General features: G+C 40.8%; 1 protein-coding gene across 4 annotated transcripts in view; it reads left to right on the top strand.

The window, feature by feature from the left end:
* LOC311238407 (ATP-dependent RNA helicase DDX3X-like) overlaps positions 1-19,716 on the top strand; it is a 126,036-nt gene that overhangs the window by 84,580 nt on the left and 21,740 nt on the right. For all 4 annotated transcript variants that reach the window (XM_084326461.1, XM_084326460.1, XM_084326459.1 and 1 more), the window contains 3 exons: positions 9,520-9,680; positions 10,393-10,537; positions 18,528-18,672. In XM_084326461.1, coding sequence (XP_084182587.1) covers positions 9,520-9,680; positions 10,393-10,537; positions 18,528-18,672 — 451 coding nt within the window. The remainder of the gene's footprint in view (positions 1-9,519; positions 9,681-10,392; positions 10,538-18,527; positions 18,673-19,716) is intronic.

Below are 19,716 nucleotides of genomic sequence, written 5' to 3'. Positions count from 1 at the left end.
ACATCCCCAGTTATCCCATTAGTTCCCCCAAACTTACTGTCGGTCTGTTATGTTAAGCTAAGAAGTCTTCAGCTGGCTGGACCAGAGCTGAGAAGCCACTTTCACAAAGATAGGTAGTGCAAAAATATATATATATATATTATAATAATTTTTTTTTAAATGACTAATCGACGCAACAATTCCTCGTCAACGATTTTTTTATAATCTACATCGTCGATTATGTCGACTAATCGTTGCAGCCCTAATCGGTATACATTATGTTTCATCATGCGTGAAGGAAAGGGGGGGGGGTCGTTTATAATTCGTTGATCGTCAGTAGCGTATTTTTTTTTACTATGGGTTGATACATTGATCAGATGGATTGCCGTGAAATAAATAAACAATCGGGCTGAAAATAATGTTAGATTCCTCTTACCGTTCGCAGATGAGACTGGATGAAAAATATTCCAATTATTTGACGTCTATCTGCTAGATCCATTTCCCGTTTGTATGACGCAATAAACGCCGAAATCATATTGATTATTGCGTTTCGAAAGCGATCCCAATGCACTCAAGTATAGGGATGGGAATTGATACGATTTTATCGATACGATTCCATTATCGATTCTGCTTATCGATACGATTCTTTATCGATTCCCTTATCGCTTCCTGCTTACTTTATAATTTAAATAAATAAATTGGAAATGCAACAGAACTAAGCTGGTTAGAATTAGGGATGTCCCGATCCGATCACGTGATCGGAATCGGCGTCGATCACGTGCTTTTCAGAGTATCGGGGATCGGGAAAAAATTATAATAAAAATCGGCAGTCAAAAAAAGAAATTTTTTATTCAACAAACATGACCATGTCCACGTCTTAAACTCATACGGAGGCCTTAGTTTTGGTTTTAAATTACATATAATATATCATCATTAATGTATTTATTGTCACACAGAGCAGAATAATTATCCACAACAAACACATTCCCCTTTAATTTTCACCGTTGCAACAAACATTCCCTTTAATTTAGACGCTACACGCTACACGCGACCACAACAACAACACGTCGCTCCCGAAACACAGTTATTAATATCCACTGACTTGAGCAGCTAGACTTAATGTCAGAGGTTTGGAACTAAGCATTTTAAAATATAAAGTCAAGCCAGTTGCAATGTTTGCAAGGAGGAGATTCCGCGTGGAGGAAAAATTCATGAAGCAGCAGGCTGGAGGCGAAGTTTTCAGACTAAATTTTCACCTGGAGGATAACGTTACGTGACTGAGGTTTATCGTCGCCGTTTCAGACCAGAATGGACCATTACGTAAGTCGAACACTGAATGTATCCTAATGTGCAAACATATATTGAAACTTTTAATATTTCTCATATGAAGCAGAAGCACATTTCTCAGGGTGAATGTAATAATAAAAGCCTCCGCTCTCGCGCCCCGGACTATTATAGGCAACAGATGGGCTTGTCTCGCTCTAGTTTCTGACAAAAATGCGTCAAAATTGATTACTAATGTGAAAGATCGGATCGGAAACGATCGGATCGATAGATATTTAAAATCACATGCTCGGGATCGGATCGGAAGCAAAAAAAGGCGATCGGGACATCCCTAGTTAGAATAACAACATGCAACTTGACATTTCTGATTGTCATTTATTGTTGAGCCCCCATGTCAGAAAAATACAAAAACTGTAAAAAATACAAAAAATTAACTATAGCCTACACTTAAATAAAATTATGTATTTGAGATTCTCTTAAAATGTATTTATTTTTTTATTCTTAAACTAATTTAATCTATTGAATATTGAATTGTATTTGTACCTGTACTACCTGCTGTCAGCTGTTTATCTCTCTCTGTGAGCTTGATTAGCTAGTGTTAGCTAACGCTAGCTCTGCGGCTAATCTTAGCTTACCCTGAACTAAATCAATGACTAGGTTCTAAAACATTGGAGTAGTTTTCACTGCACATAGAAGCAGCCAAACAGTGGGGCATTTCGGGAGCATATGACCAAAACCCAGGCAATTTCGAGCCCTTAAGAGGAATCAAATAGTCTGCCATGGCTACATGCGTGGCGCTAACGTTATGCGCAACTGTAGGAAAAACCTGGCAGCGATAAGGGAATCGATAGTCACGGAGGCATGCGATTCCAGGAATCGGATAATTAGGAACCGGCTCCCAACGGGAACCGGTTTTCGATTCCCATCCCTACTCAAGTGTGTATCTAGATCCACACTACAAGATATTACTGCCGGAGGATTCTCCCAGATGCACAGAGCGCCACTTCCGGTTTGGCTTGGAGTGTAACTCGCCCGAAATCCACCAGGGGGCGGTATTGAGGCGTTGCAATATCAGACAGGGTCCAGCTGCGTCACCGGAGGGAGGCTCGATGAATTATGCCATGGCAAAAAAATGAAATATTGATCCCAAAAACGAGTTAACTTGTTTCTGGCGCACAGCGCATGGCGGGCAATAACGAGTATACTTGTTTTTGGCGCACAATGTGTTAATATCAATATTCATACAGGCAGGGTTAGAAATAAACTTTTTTTTCCCAGGCCTTTTTTTGCCCCCCTTAACACTTTGAGTGCCACGCCGGGTTTTCCTTTTTACCCCCTTGATGCCACCATCCACTTCAATGTTAACGTTAATATCGCCTAATCTATGTTTTAAATTATGGCTATGTGTCTAATCTGCCCGTCGCTTATCAAAGACTATTTTCCAGTCAGTGCTGTCGAGGCAGATTGGTTTTTTATCGCGTCATTACCGTTTCAGAGCATTTAGAAAAGCACCCGTTTTGAGATAAACAGCCCATTCTGGACCATTCTATGAAAATCGTCTTTTACTGGAATATTCCACAATGTTGATATTCGTCGGCCTTTTTATGAATCATTTTCAAATAAACGCTAGATGATCAATATTATACGTGCACGCAAGCACATTCAAGCCGCGCACGGATAATCGCCGCGTTGATTTCCTCTTGGACTTTTACAGTGAAACCGAAAGAGCCCATTTCACAAAACAGCTTATAACTTCATCAAAATTAGTCTGATTATCCTAACACTGATAACATAGATTCCTTACCTGTGACATCAGATGGTATCCAACTGGTATATTCCAATTCCTGATCACCATTCGAAAAAATCGATAAGTGTATAGATCCAACGCGATACAGTAGAACTCCATGATCAGCGGGGCTCAGAGGCTCCAGAATTAACTGTGGTAACCCCGGCTGGATCAGTGGACTGGAAAATGTGGAGTACCGGATTTTTTCCCCCATCCATTTTCATTGAGTCCATTCCAAAATCCCTTATGTCATCTGGGAGACGATAGGGGGCGCTTTTTTCCACATATGATCGCCGGCGGTGCTCGTGTATACTCGGGTAGGCTCGCGTGATGCAATATGATTTCAGATCGCTAAAAAAAAAGAAAAAAAAATCTGAGAAATCTCGTGAGTGGCTTTCAACCACATAAAAATAAACCCGAGATATCTCGTGTGTGGCAGTTAAAGTGTTAATTGATTTTCGGGGGCTTTTTTTGTATTTCGGGGGCACAGAAATTTTATGATGATTAACATAAAAATTATAAAACATTGTCGACACTTACCATATGCCATTTTGTGGCTGCAGCTGTCTTGGTGGCGCAAAGTGCTGTATTTTTATTTTACAGTCTTCGTCTCTATGTTTGATAACGTGTCTGTCTCCATATATAGGGCTCTACCCTAACCTTTTTCCCAAGGAGCACATGTGCTCCTAAATCAAATTTAAAAAAATAAAATAAAATCTAAATAAAAATTTAGGAGCACACAAAGAAATTTAGGAGCACAGTGAAATTTTTTCAAGTAACAGAGTTTATTAACAAACTATTTATTACATGCATATTATACTGTGCGTGTGCATACTAAGGGCCAAACATCTGTGCAAATAGCACATACCACCAAAATCACACATTGGCCCATGCCTACTAGACGCAAAGGATATCGGTTGTCAAGCTGCTTTTGTATGTTGTAGTGTAGTTCATTTTGACTTTGATACAGATAGGAAAGGCAATGGAATATATTATTAGATGACAGAACATGGAAAATTCTTTATACAATTATTTAATTCATTATAATTGAAACACTATTGAATAATAGTTCATTAATTAATAGTTAATGCAATTATTCTGTTACAGCTACTGAGCTATAATTTATACTATAGCTACTGTGCATCAATATCTTCCTTTTGAATGAAATGGGTTCAGGAGAGAGAGATGTAGAGGGAGAGAGAGCGAGACACACACACACAGATAGACAGATATTCTCAGTCCCCGGCCCCCTTCCCTCACTATGCGTTCCCCAGTGATGGCTTACTGTGTGCGTGTGTGTGTGTATGGTCCGTGGCGAGGCAGCTAATGTTACTGAGGCGGATAACGTTATATATTGACGGCTGATAACGCTAGCAAAGTTAGCACACTCACACTGTGGGCCAGCCAGTGACTTTGGTGTGTGCTATTGCACAGATCAGATGTGTGTCCCGTTCCCGTTTGCACACGCACATACACAGTCCATGTAGGTTTTGATAGTTCTTTCTCCTCGTCTCTCTTTCGCTCAAAAATGGCTGGCTGAATTTTTTGCGTTGTCTGAATGTATAACTTGCCTATGCCGGTACCGTGACTTTCTTTTCCAGCGCGTACTGTGTTATCGTTTCCTTTCTCCCGCATGAAACCAGTCGCGTCACCACAGGAAACTCTACTGTGATTGGAACGTTTATGCGGCTTGTAGAATGTTTTTTGGGGCAAATGCCTGTGAAATGCTTGCACTGTAGAGTATATATATAATTAGTAAACTGTCTGGGGCTTTTTTTGCCCCCCCTTAACACATTCGGGGCCATTGGGGGCCGTCTAATCTCACGCTAAACGGCCAGCATTTCAAAACAGACTTGCATTGTACGTGAGGCTGTTTGTAGAGCTAAATCTATACTTTATAGTATTGCTATCTGTCCATTCTCATTGTCAATTGAGACCATAAACCGTCCCTTCAAAATGGCTTAAAGGGAAAAAAAATCATCAATACGTTCACATTTTTTAGCGTCTTGAATATAAGCGTTATATGGGATTTGGGCTAGTATATTTCCTGGAAGGCGAGATACAGGGCGCTAAGCTAATAACATTAAATCGAACAGCGTTTCGGCCCTACAGAAGCTAGAGCTAAAACGCAAAATGCATATTGTCGGTATTCATGGTCCACCATGAATGCATGAAAGAGGGGGGGGGGGGGGGGCGGGGGACGTCGTTTCTGATTATTGATTACCAATAACCGCGTTAGCCTCAGTAGCCACATTCGCTGACCGGGTGGTTGGCTATGATAACGAGGCCTGATCATCATGTAATTTATGTGAAAAAGATCTTACCATGGGCCGGTTGGATCCCCAAAAGGATTTCCCAGTTATCAATCGCCATCTGGTAGATCGATATGTCCATTGGCTGATGATATATTCCTTTACTGCATAGTGAATTCGGCGTCACAAAAGGTATTCCAAGCTACAGGCTACACATATAGAATCCAGCTAACTGGAAACTCCATTGAAAGTCAAAAAAAAGAAGGCACCGTTCTGCCACAGGGAACACTGCATTATTGAGACAGCGCCCCTACGAGGATCTGGCTGGTAATGCACTTTTCAGAATTCAAAGAGTGGGGTAAATCTGCAGTGCCGCTCTGTGACATTGAGTAGGTTATTAAAATGGAATAAAAGCCAAAACAACTTTGCCACGGACATGTCCGTGGTTGGCCCTTTAAGCATGGCGCCGAAACACTTACATGTCCGTGGCTGGGCGCCAATGTGTTAAATGATTTTCGGGGGCATTTGGTCCATTTTCGAGGGCATTTTGCCCCAAGCCCCCGTTAATTTCGAACCCTGCATACAGGACAAATGAGAACAGTGATTATGAAGATACCTCCCATTAGGCTTGGGCGGTATGACGGTATTACGGTATACCAGGATATTTCGAGATCCCGCCGGTATGATTCTCAATACCGTGACGTCACAGACTGCTATTACACTGACACAGAGTTGATTGTAGTGCACAGCACGCGCCAGTAGAGGGTTACGTGGCTATCGCTCCGGGAGCTAACGTTGATACCTGGCCAGGGCTCTACAGTGCAACCATATTGCTCGCATATGCCCCTAGAAATATGTGTGCGAACCGAAAAAAATCAATTACTCGCACGGTGTGCGAGTGAAGATTACAGCCTCAGTCGTCCTTTTTTTTCTCCGCTGATAAATCGTTAAAAAACTACAAGTCCCACATTGCACTCAAGCCAATGGTCCAATCACAGTAGAGTGACGTGACTGGTTTCATGGGAAAGAAAGCAAATTACCAATTGGAAGCTCTCATTTTGCTTGTTTACTTCCTGAAAGTCCGCCATTGCGATATGCGAGAGTTTCCCGAGACATGCAACTTATTCTAGTCTTACCAATAGCAATAGATTTTAGAACACCTAGATTTAGCGATAGCAATAGTAATATAACGTTAATGCAACAAAACGAATGCCTTGCTTTGTTAATCATAACGTTGATGCAGTAGCGTATGTCGTTGTGACGCACACAACAGCAGAGGTGGGCAATAGGGTCCAGCTGCAGCGCCGGACGGCCGGAGTGCAAGTGGTGTGACGTAATTGGCAGAATCGACTGTCAATCAATGGTCTACCTGACACGCAAACTCATAAACAATGTTTCTGTACTGGAGGTGTACAGTATTTCAATAGGCAACCCTGAAAGGATTATTTTTCTAGAAGAGCAACACAGCCAAAACATAGGCATTGTATGCATAAAAGGGGCACAAGCTAAAGTTAAGTGACTGTTACTTTTGTAGCAGTAGTTTGATTTGATAGTTTATTTGATAGGGACAGCACATGTTAATGAACATCAAGTACAAAATACAAAATGTAAACATGCAGGGTTGTAGCAAGAGCTAATTTACACCAGGAGACAGCAAACTTCTTTCAATAAATAAATAGCCTGCTTAGGGTAAAAGCATTGTGACAATCAATGATAAAAACAACAATAAAAACAAGAAACAAGTTACATGAACTAAATCAGATTCAAAATTATCACAGTTCTGGTTTGCCTTAAGATGCAGTTTAAGATGGGTCTTGAACATGGAGTATGTGGGGCACTCTCTAATCACAACTGGTAGGCTATTCCAGTAGTTACCACCCAGAGAACACAGTTTTAGCAAAGGTAGTATACCGAAAAGGCACCTTACAGTCCCCTCTACTGATGGCCCTGGTGGTAATGCCAGTGTCTCCTTTTTGTTCAATGTCACTGGCTTTTTTATTAGGCCTAGTTGTTGGCTACAACTTTGCCACAGTAGGCATTAATCACTAATAGTTCAAATGTCTGTGTCCCATTCCCGTTTGCACACGCAGATACACACACGCACACAGTGGCCCAGTGACTTTGGTGGTATGTGCTATTGCACAGATGTGTGTCCCGTTCCCGTTTGCACATGCACGCACAGTACAAATATGCATTTATTTATAAAAAAAAAAAAAAAATGTTACTTGAAATATTTTCACTGTGCTCCTAAATATTTTTGTGTGCTCCTAAATGTCTTTGTGTGCCCCTACATTTTTGGGAAAAAGGTTAGCGTAGAGCCCTGCTGGCTGGTGCGGGCTAACTGGCCATCGTTCTGGGAGCTAACGTTACTAGGATGCTGCGGGCTAACTGGCCATCGTTCTGGGAGCTAACGTTAGTAGCACTACGATGCTGCGGGCTAACTGGCCATCGTTCTGGGATCTAACGTTAGTAGCACTAGGATGCTGCGGGCTAACTGGCTATCGTTCCGGGAGCTAACGTTACTAGTACTAGGATGCTGCGGGCTAACTGGCTATCGTTCCGTAATTTGTTTACTTGGTAACACGGGTTGCTAAGGAATTTAGGTTTGAGGTTGAAGAAAGTGCACTTTTAGGTTGAAAGAACGGCCCTAATAAGAGTTATGTATGGTGATAACGAGTATATTGTTGTATTCCCAGTGTCAGATATATTGTGTCTGTTACTAGACTTGAGTAAATTATGATGAACCAAAGGAGAATATCAAATTCTTTCTTTTTTATTTTTAACAGTGAATAACACCATGCTAAAAATGACCAGACATGAAAAATGGCCACTGAGCTCATTCAGCACCTTCTTGAGATAAAAGAAAATCTAAGCAAATTAATAAAGGGAAGATGATTAAACAGAAGGTTTTGTAGATACAGTACTGAATTCTGCCATCCGGACACATGCTATTTGAAATATGATTATAGAATATCGGGCCTATAAATTACATTATGGCCAAGTCGCACATCTATGGATCGGGCCAAATCTCCCCTTTCCAATCTGGATTTAGTATCACCAGGTGTGATTCACAAACCGTGAATGAAATCTACTGTAAGTACAGTTACTTTTTTATAATGTAAATTCCTCCGCCATTTTTCATCAGATTGCACTGCTCTCTTAGACGTTCACATTAAGGTAGAGAAACTAACTGTTCTGTTTTATGGCAATAACGTTCAGGTTTGTGGGATATGATCCCAAAAAATAAGAGAAAGAAAAAAAGTTAATCTAGAAGTCAGATGATTGACAGGGGCTGGCGTGAGCTGGGAAGTGTATTTTCTTTTTATTCGAAAGCCCATTGAAAGCCCTGGGTCTCTTCTCTCAAAAGACTACACTCAAGTTCGGTTGTGCCAAATCCTCGCGTCAATCCTCGCCTTTTTCCGACCTGATGCCGTGAGATTTCTATAATCTTATATTTCACACAGTTAAAATCATTGGTAAACAAACGTTTTACAAACTGCTGTTTTGACAAGGTTAGGGTCTTTACTCTTGGCTACATTTGAAAAAAAACGCAACATTCATTTAATTAACAAGGGAACAACTCACTAAAAACCTAGCAATAGGAAAAAAGCACCACAGGCAATGTGGAGGAGAGGAACCTTAGAATGGCTGTTCAATCCCCCTTCTTGGATGTCGGTGATAGTGTTGCTATGGATGATTGATGGGTGGAGAATAAAACAGACGAAATAGTTGGTATGTATGTACATATAATAATAACTATTTAAATTATATATTTTATACGTGTAATAAAACACAAATATGTACATGCAATAGCAACTGGGGTACATAAGAACATTTTTGAAAGATTTTAAATAGAATAGAGCTAAGAATAGCAACAAAAGAGAAAGCATAGGGAAGCGAGCGCTAGTATGAAAATAGGATAAAGGCTAAATGTCAAGGCTCTGAGCTCAAAATATCAGTCATATTCCGTTTGCACACTCCTTCTCTTTCTTACTCCATCATTCTCTATCACTCCATCTCTCTTGCTTAGCCACTCCCTCTTTCTTTCTCTCACCCCCCTCTCACTTTATAATTCATTTCTTTACTCCACCTTTCTTTCTGGCCCTCTTTCTCTCACACACACCTTTTTATAATCACTCTTTCTTACTCCATGTCTCTCCCTTCCTATCTCTCTGTCTTTCTCTCTCTTACTCACTTCCTATTTCTCTCTCTCTCTAGTTTGCCTATCGGTCTAAGGTGCGCCCCTGTGTGGTGTACGGTGGAGCAGACATCGGCCAGCAGATCAGAGAGCTGGAGAAAGGCTGCCACATGCTGGTGGCCACGCCAGGGAGACTGGTGGACATGGTGGAGAGGGGCAAGATAGGCCTGGACCACTGCCAGTAAGATCACATCCAGCTTTATAAGATAGATTATAAATAGATCACATCCCAGTACAGCTTTATAAAATAGGACTAGATCACATCCCATTACAGCGTTATAAGATGGGACTAGATCACATCCCAGTACAGCTTTATAAGATAGGACTAGATCACTGCCAATAAGATCACATCCATCTTTATACGATTGAGATAGGACTAGATCACATCCCAGCTTTCTAAGATTATAAAATAGGACTAGATCACATCCCAAATCTAATATCTTAGATTTATATAGCGCCTTTCAAGAGACCGAAGGCGCTTAAGATGGGACTAGATCACATCCCAGTATAGCTTTATAAGATAGGACTAGATCACATCCCAGTACAGCTTTATAAGATTGGACTAGATCACATCCCAGTATAGCTTTATAAGATAGGACTGGATCACATCCCAGTACTGCTTTATACAATAGAACTAGATCACATCCCAGTACAGCTTTATACGATAGGACTAGATCACCTCCCAGTAGTAAGTACAGCTTTATACGATAGGACTAGATCACATCCCATTCCCAGTATAGCTTTATAAGATAGGACTAGATCACATCTCAATCTCTCTCCCCACTTTCTCTCTCTCTCTCTCTCTGTCTCTGTCTCTGTCTCTGTCTCTGTCTCTCTCTGTCTCTGTCTCTGTCTCTCTCTCTGTCTCTCTCTCTGTCTCTCTCTCTCTCCAGGTATTTGGTGCTGGATGAGGCTGACAGGATGTTAGATATGGGTTTTGAGCCTCAGATTCGTCGTATTGTGGAACAGGACACCATGCCGACTAAAGGCACCAGACAAACTATGATGTTCAGCGCTACCTTCCCTAAAGAGATACAGGTACACACACACACACACACACACACACACACACACACACACATACACACACACACACACACACACATACATACATACATACATACATACATACATACATACATACATACATACATACATACATACATACATACATACATACATAAATACATACATACATACATACATACATACATACATACATACATACATATATATATATTAGAGGTGGGCATATATACATTTTTTTTTATCTAGATTAATCTATCTGCAATCCTGGAGTTAATCTAGATTAAAATGGCTCATTTGAAGTCTGCCGAAGGCATTCAAAATATGTGTGTTCTACCTAGGGATGGGTATCGTTAGGATTTTATCGATACTACTACTCTTATCGATACTGCTTAACGGTTCGGCACTTTATCGACATTGCTTTATTATTTATAACTTTATAAATAAATATTATTTCTTCAGCAACAGCAGCAGCAATGTTCTTTTATTTAACTTTATAAATAAATATAATAAATAAATATAATTTCTTCAGCAACAGCAGCAACAATGTTTTAAATGTGTCTGAATTATAGACTTTTTATAATAAACAACAAATGTAAGATAAAAAAAAAGGATATACACTGAATGATTAGTTGTTACCTAAAGCCCTTGGATTCCACTGTAGAGAAGGAGTGCAGGCCTTTGACAACAAACTGGGTCACAGCCCTGTGACACTCGTCAGTCCGTCCGTCCGTTCCCCCTACCTCTGTCATCCTTCCTAGCTGCTAGGGTGAAGGGACTTGGCTTGGCTGGGACGCTGGTGGTGGAGGGAGAGGGAGGAGGCGTGGTCTGTCATCTTTCAAATATATTTGTAGCTAAACAATTATATTTTATTTATTAGCCTATTCGTAATAATTCGTTATTAGCCTAGCTAACTCTGTATTATCTTGGCTTACCTGCAGTGGACGTGCATGGAGATGGAACACTGCGAGCAAAGCAGTCGAAAACGGCACATTTCTGGAGACTAATGTTATGTTTTGACAACAGATGTTTTGACAAATTGCTTGTATTGCCACCCATACTTGCAAATGTTTTATTGCACTTGTGGCAACGTGCGTTGTCGGCATCGACTTTCGTAAAGTGTACCCATACTTTCGTTTTGTTCTCTCCGCCATGATAATAATAATAATGAGCGCAGAGCTCGGTCTATGTCCTCAGCGCTTCGACACTGAGCCACAGATAGGCCCCGCCCTTAAGTACCCGTATGTGTATGTGTGAGTGAGTGAGCGGCTCGCTTCTTGTGCAGACAGAGAGGAGAGGAGACCCAAGTTTGAGAAATAGATTAACGGCGTCAATTGTATTATCACGCGATAACAGTTAACGGCCCAGCTCTAATATATATATATAATAATAATAATAATGATGGATTGGATTTATATAGCGCTCTTCGTGACACCCCAGTGACCCCAGAGCGCTTACAGAGTCCATTATTCGCTCATACACAGTCATACCGGTGGTGGTAAGCTACAATTGCAGACTCACGGAAGCGTGGCGAATAATCAACGCCTACGGCCCCTCCGACCACCACCAACATTCATTCACATGCATACACATTCATACGAGGAAAGTAGGTTAAGTGTCTTGCCCAAGGACACAACGGCAGTGGACATGGGCTTGAGCGGGATTCGAACCACCAACCCTTCGATCATTGGACAACCCGCTCTACCCCTGAGCCACGCCGCCCCACATATATATATATATATATATATACACACAGTCAGGCCCATAAATATTTCGACATTGACACAGCTTTCACACTTTTGGCTCTGTACATCACCACAATGGACTTGGAAACACTCAAAATGTGCTTTAAGTGCAGACCTTCAGCTTTAATTTGAGGGTATTTGCATCCAAATCAGGTGAACAGTGTATGAATTACAACCGTTTCTACATGAGCGCCCCCATTTTTAAGGAACCAAAAGTTATTGGGACAAACTAACAATGGTTGGTGAAGTCTTCTCTTGATTGTTGACTTTGACACAGATCCACAGAGTGTTCTAGATCTGGCCAACTGTTGTGAAGGGGTTTTTCTTCACCAGGGAAATAATTCTTCTGTCATCCACCACAGTTGTTTTCCATGGTCTTCCGGGTCTTTTGGTGTTGCTGAGCTCACCAGTGCATTCTTTCTTTTTAAGAATGTACCAAACGGTTGATTCGGCCACACCTAATGTTTTTGCCATCTCTCTGATGGGTTTGTTTTGGTTTGTCAGCCTAATGATGGCTTTCTTCACTGATAGTCACAGCTCTTTGGACCTCATATTGAGAGTTGACCACAACATATTCCAAATGAAAATACCACACTTGAAATTAACTCTAGACCTTTTATCTGCTCCTTGTAAATTAAATAATGAGGGAATTACACACCTGGCCATGGAACAGCTGAGCAGCCAATTGTCCAATTACTTTTGGTCCCTTAAAAAGGAGGAGGTACATACAGTATATAGATTGTTGTAATTCCTACACCGTTCACCTGATTTGGATGTAAATACCCTCAAATTAAAGCTGAATGTCTGCACTTAAAACAATCTTGATTGTTTCATTTCAAATCCAGTGTGGAGGTGTACAGAGCCAAAATTGTGTTGATGTCCAAATACATTTATATCTATGACTGCTTTTCCGTGTTCTTAAATCCTGTTCTTAGCTAAGAACGAAACCCAGATAACAAACCATCAGGAATGCCAGAATTGTCCCAGGGACTTTGTACGTGGAGTTAAGAAGACATTTCTTTGTACGTTTTTCATAAGTGCGTTCGAGAATTAGGTCCTATGTAATTGTGTCCAACCTTGCATGGGGAAAAATAAAGGGTCACAAAAACACCCCTTTCTAGTTTCTACTATGTGGAATCAAAACAGTGTCACAAATCGCACTGAATGGAGACCAATGTTAATCTCTTGCCAACCTTTTACAGACTAATATGGTTTTGTACAGTAAAACTCTCACACACTAAAGGTCTCTCTCTCACACAGTACCATGTGAAGGTCTCTCTCACACACAATACCATGTTATACATAGACACATACACACTCTCTTTCTCTCCGTCTCGCTGTAAAGAAGACCCCTCATTCTGCCAGCTTTGCTTTTTCACACTGAACCAAACAAAGCGTGCATAATGTAGCTCCTGTGTGATTATAGACAGCGTGCATAATGTAGCTCCTGTGTGATTATAGACGCCGTGCATAATGTAGCTCCTGTGTGATTATAGACAGCGTGCATAATGCAGCTCATGTGTGATTATAGACAGTGTGCATAATGTAGCTTGCTGGCATGACGAGCTGTTCACAGCAAAGCAATAAGACTTCTCTGTAGCGCCCTCTGCTGGCCGCTTAATGCCCGGACAACAATGTCCCCTATTCATACCTTTTATACAGAACAATGTCCCCTATTCATACCTTTTATACAGAACAATGTCCCGCATTCATACCTTTTATACAGAACAACAATGTCCCCTATTCATACCTTTTATACAGAACAATGTCCCGCATTCATACCTTTTATACAGAACGATGTCCCCTCTTCATACCTTTTATACAGAACAACAATGTCCCCTATTTATACCTTTTATACAGATCAACAATGTCCCCTATTCATACATTTTATTAGGGCTGTACCGAATGTCATTTTTTAACATTCGAAGCTTCTATTGAAGTATTCGAACGAAGCTTCGAATGCCTGTCGTCATATTTGATGACACAATCCAAATTTATTTTATAAAAAAATAATTTATCCTCAAACTAAATCCTCAATTTGAATAAAGTGATTAATCTGATTAAATTTGTATTTTTTATTTTTATTAAATCAACTTTCTTGTTGCCATGCAGTATGCCCATCTTTACCACCCTCTGCCAGTGCTGTAACCCTATGGAGTGGCTCACCTTCTTTGCAGGGCTATAACTTTTTAAATATTATAGCTATATCGACATTACTATGGCCCATTCAACATCGGGTATCTATCGTTCAGGATGTGGGAACGTTATATTTTTCCATTCATACATTGTCGTGTTAGTACCGTCGAGAATATAAGTGTTTTTAGACTGTATAGCAGTAATTCCTAGAATGCGCCCTATAGGCCCCGACACGTATTATACATTATCGATTGGCGTTTCGTCCCTATACACGCTATATTCAAAATTTCAAATGCATATGATTGCTATACATTATGCTCCATCATGCGTGAAGTAAAGGGGCGGGGGTAGGGCTGGGCGATATGACGATATTATATAAATATCGGGTACAGTTCATTAACGATACACTTTTTTAACGTATCGTGGATATCGTGATGTTTTGCCCAAGAGGATTGTGTCGCGTCAATCTGGTCCACCCCGTTCAAACTTTTGAACAACGCCGCTCCCACACACACACTACTGCATCAAAGTTAGTTAGTACTTATGATTAACAAAGGCATTCGTTTTGTGGCATCAACATTATATAGTTACACGTTATATAGTTACACATCAGCGTATTTACCCAAACATAGCAACGTCCGATGACGACATAGATAGCAAGCGTTACTGTTCATATCTCAGTCCGTGCCGAGTTGTGCGTGCCCATTCTGCGGTCTGTTAATAAAGTTTTCAATCAGACAGATGTATGGAAAGGCTTTTATTATAACATTTGTTGCAGTAAAATCATTATGCCTCGTTGTCATGCTGCGGTGCGCTAGTAATCACTCGTCGGCTGCGGTGAGCTGTTGTTGTTGTCGTTGAGCTGAGCTCTCGTTAAAATCAAGGAGGGCATTCAGGAAGTAAAAAAAGAATAGCGCTGCTTGCCGATTGGTGCTAAGAACAGCAGGGCGGGTACAAGCGGTGTGACGTAATTGGCAGACTCGACTGTCAATCAAAATTATTATGTTGCCGGCTGAATGATTGAATGAATGAACGTTATTAACGATTGCAGAATGGGTACAATACAGTACAGCTCAATACAACAACAGTGGACTGACTGGAGGATGAAGACCAGAAAAAGACTTTCGGCTTTTTTACATAAGGGTCCTCCATTTTCAATTCATCAAAACATTTAGAGACATACAAATATACAGTAGTTTCATAAAAATGCTAAAATCCTATTGATTGATTTAAAACTTTATTAACATATTGCAGAATGGGTACAGTACAGCTCAATACATACAATTGTTAAGGGGATGCAGACCAGCGAAAGACTTTCGTCTTGTTTACATCAGGGTCCCCCATTTTCAATTCATCATATTTCATATCTAAATCATATAATATCTCATTGCTAAATATATGCAATATATAATCTAATAATCCAATAATCTAAATCTAATATATAATATAAAAATGCTAAATGCATGGGTATTTTATTTTGTCTTTAATGTTAGCTTGCAAACTCAAATACTGTCTTGGTAAGCCTCATACTGAATTGTTTGGGGAAAAAAAGAAAAACATCGTGATGCGTATCGTGTATCGCCGAAAGGTCAGAAAATATCGTGATATCATATTTAGGCCATATCGCCCAGCCCTAGGCGGGGGGGTCGTTTATGATTCCTTGATTGTCAGTAACGGCTTTCTTTAGTAAGACACCATACGTTGATCGGACAGATTGCAATGAAATACATGGACAATCGAGCTGGAAATAACGTTAGGTTCCTCTTACCTGTGCCCGATGAGACTGGAGGAAAAAGATTCCAATTATTTGACGTCGATCTGCTAGATCCATTTTATGACGCAATAAACGCCGAAAGCATATTGATTCTTGCGTCTCGAAAGCGATCCCATGCACTCCAGTGTGTATATTGATCCACGTAACAACATATCTCTGGCGGAGCTTTCCCCCCGATGCACAGAGCCCCACTTCCGGTTTAGAGTGGAGTGTAACTCGCCCGAAATCCACCAGGGGGCGGTATTGAGGCGTTGCAATATCAGACAGGGTCCAGCTGCGTGATTTTTTTTTTTCGTAGCCGCAATTTGCGGAGACGCTCTCTGATTGGCCACTGACGTTTCTGGTCATGTGACATGTGCGCCCAATCGCATGACGCCTGTGTCTTTGCCCATTTCCGCCTCGAACAGCATGCAAACTACCTAACGCCTAGTTTATCACTGGTTATTAATTAATGTGTTAATGAATATATAACTATCAGTTCCGTCAACATAAATAATCAAATAAGGGCACGGTTGGTACGAAAGTGATGGTGACGTCTTGATGGAGCGCCAAGTGGATGCAGCTAGGCAACATCTAAATGTTTTATTTACATTTTTTCTAATTTCTACTGTGAAACTGAAGAAAAACCCCATTGGTTTAAATAGACACATAACATTTGAATGTTGATATTACTGGTTTATCTTTCGAAGTTGGTTAACACTTTGGGAGCCAGCCGTGTTTTCCTTTTTACCCCCTTGAATGCCACCATCCACTCCCAATGTTAACTTAATATCGCCTAATCTATGTTTTAAATTATGGCTATGTGTCTAATCTGCCCGTCGCTTATCAAAGACTCATTTTCCAGTCAACATTGTCAAGGCAGATTGTTTTTTTATCGCTTCATTTCCGTTTGATAGCATTTTGAAAATCACTCGTTTTCGCGGAGAAAACAACCCTATGATGATAATCGTCTTTTACTGGAATATTCCAGAACGTTGTCATTTGTCGGCCTATTTATGCATCGTTTTCAAATAAACGCTAATGATCGATAGTATATGTGTGCGCACGCACGCTCGTGCCGCGCGCTGATAATCGCTGCTCTTATTTCCTGATGGCTTTTACAGTCAAAACAGCTATATCACATATAGGGGAAACACTTATATATCCGTGAAAACGAGTGATTATCCTAAGACTGATAACATAGATTCCTTACCTGAGGTCAGATGGTATCCAAATGGTTTATTCCAATTTCCGATCGCCATTAGAAAAAATCGATAATTGTATTGATCCACCGTGTGTACAGTAGAACACATATTCGCCGTGGCACCAAGGCTCCAGAATGAACTCTGGTAGACCCCGGTTACATCAGTGAGAAGTAAAATGTGGAGTCAGAAATCCGTTTTCCCATTCACTTTCATTGAGTCCAATCCAAAAGGGTGATTTACCATCTGGGAGACGATAGGGGGCGCTTTTTTCACATCTGAGCGCCGGCCGGTGCCTGGATCTCCAACGGTAGGCTCGCTTGATGCAATATGATTTCAGAACGCTAATAATAAAAAAAATTAATAAAAAAAAAAAACGAGAATACTGACGTGGCATTCAACGGTCGGGGGGTAAACCCGAGAAAAGCTGTGAGTGGCATACAAAGTGTTACGGTTAGAGTTTGGAATCAGGGCTGGTGTTCGCCCTGCTCTAAGACAAACTCTAACCTTAACCAACTTTGAAAGAGTGCCTAAGCTTAACCGGTGAAAGAAACCGGCTTCACACGATTGGCCGCACATGTCACATGACCAGAAACGTTAGTGGCCATTCAGAGAGCGTCTCCGCAAACTGTGGCTACGAGAAAAAAATCACGCGGTCCAGCTGGCTCCCGGAGGCTTCCTGGATGAATTATGAATGCCAATAGCGAATAAAAGAAATAACGATCATAACGAGTTTACTCGTTGTTGGCACTCAACGCATGGTGGCCAATAACGAGTTATTGGCAATTAATGTGTTAATGAATATATAACTATCAGTTCCGTCAACATAAATAATCAAATAAGGGCACGGTTGGTACGAAAGTGATGGTGACGTCTTGATGGAGCGCCAAGTGGATGCAGCTAGGCAACATCTAAATGTTTTATTTACATTTTTTCTAATTTCTACTGTGAAACTGTGAAGAAAAACCCCATTGGTTTAAATAGACACATAACATTTGAATGTTGATTTAGAATTTGAATGTCAACATTATGAACCAAGCTTGGAACTATTCGGTACAGCCCTACATTTGATACAGATCAGTGAGGTGGAATAGCAGCGCAACATTCCCACCTTGAACAGGCTGTAAAAGAGCTTATTTCTCTCTCTCTGCCCCCCTCTCCTCTAGATCCTAGCTCGTGACTTCCTAGAGGAGTATATCTTCCTTGCGGTGGGCAGGGTGGGTTCCACCTCGGAGAACATCACTCAGAAGGTGGTCTGGGTGGAGGAGACTGACAAGAGATCCTTCTTACTGGACCTGCTCAATGCTACAGGTGATACACATATATATATATATATATATATATATATATATATATATATATATATATATATATATATATATATATATATATATATATGAAACGGTAGCTCAAATCAAGCAATCTGACTGGTTCATAGCCATGGTATAATAACCATATACCAGGGCTATGATGTGTATTACTTTTGCACAATTGGGTATCATTCTGTGTCTGAAAACATGCCAGCCAGCTAGTGAGTGGAGCGTTACCAGTAACCAGCTGCCAGACCTCAGTGGAGCCCATCTGGAGGAGTGGACTGAGGAAAAGAATATCCTGCTAAACCTAAACAAACAGTCAACCTTACCTCCCCTAACACCAGACTTGAGAACCACTTCTTCATTTACTAATTTAGCTAACCCAAATAACTTGATATCTGCTGCTGCAGTCTGATATAGGTGCATGAGCTTTGGCCTAACGGATACTAAATGTAGAACATTATATCGTGGCAGAGTAAAAGCAGCATCAATGTTGATGGGCAGTGGCTTTGTCTCGGTGGCTCAGAGCCCATTCTGGGAGCTACTCCAACAAGCTAACAGGCTACAGAGCTAGTGTTAGCTGCTGCTGCACAACAAGCTAACTGGTTAAAGAGCTAGCATTCACTGCTACATGACAATCTAACTGGATAAAGAGCTAGTGTTAGCTGCTACATGACAAGCTAACTGTATAAAGAGCTAGCATTAGCTGCTACATGACAAGCTAACTGGATAAAGAGCTAGGGTTAGCTGCTACATGACAAGCTAACTGGATAAAGAGCTAGCATTAGCTGCTACATGACAAGCTAACTGGATAAAGAGCTAGGGTTAGCTGCTACATGACAAGCTAACTGGATAAAGAGCTAGGGTTAGCTGCTACATGACAAGCTAACTGGATAAAGAGCTAGCATTAGCTGCTACATGACAAGCTAACTGGATAAAGAGCTAGGGTTAGCTGCTACATGACAAGCTAACTGGATAAAGAGCTAGCATTAGCTGCTACATGACAAGCTAACTGGATAAAGAGCTAGGGTTAGCTGCTACA

Source organism: Notolepis coatsorum, assembly GCF_963971535.1.
Source record: "Notolepis coatsorum genome assembly, chromosome: 1".
In the NCBI taxonomy this organism is placed as follows: Eukaryota; Metazoa; Chordata; class Actinopteri; order Aulopiformes; family Paralepididae; genus Notolepis; species Notolepis coatsorum.
Note: the sequence above shows the minus strand (reverse complement) of the source record. Positions and strands in the feature narration are given on the sequence as shown.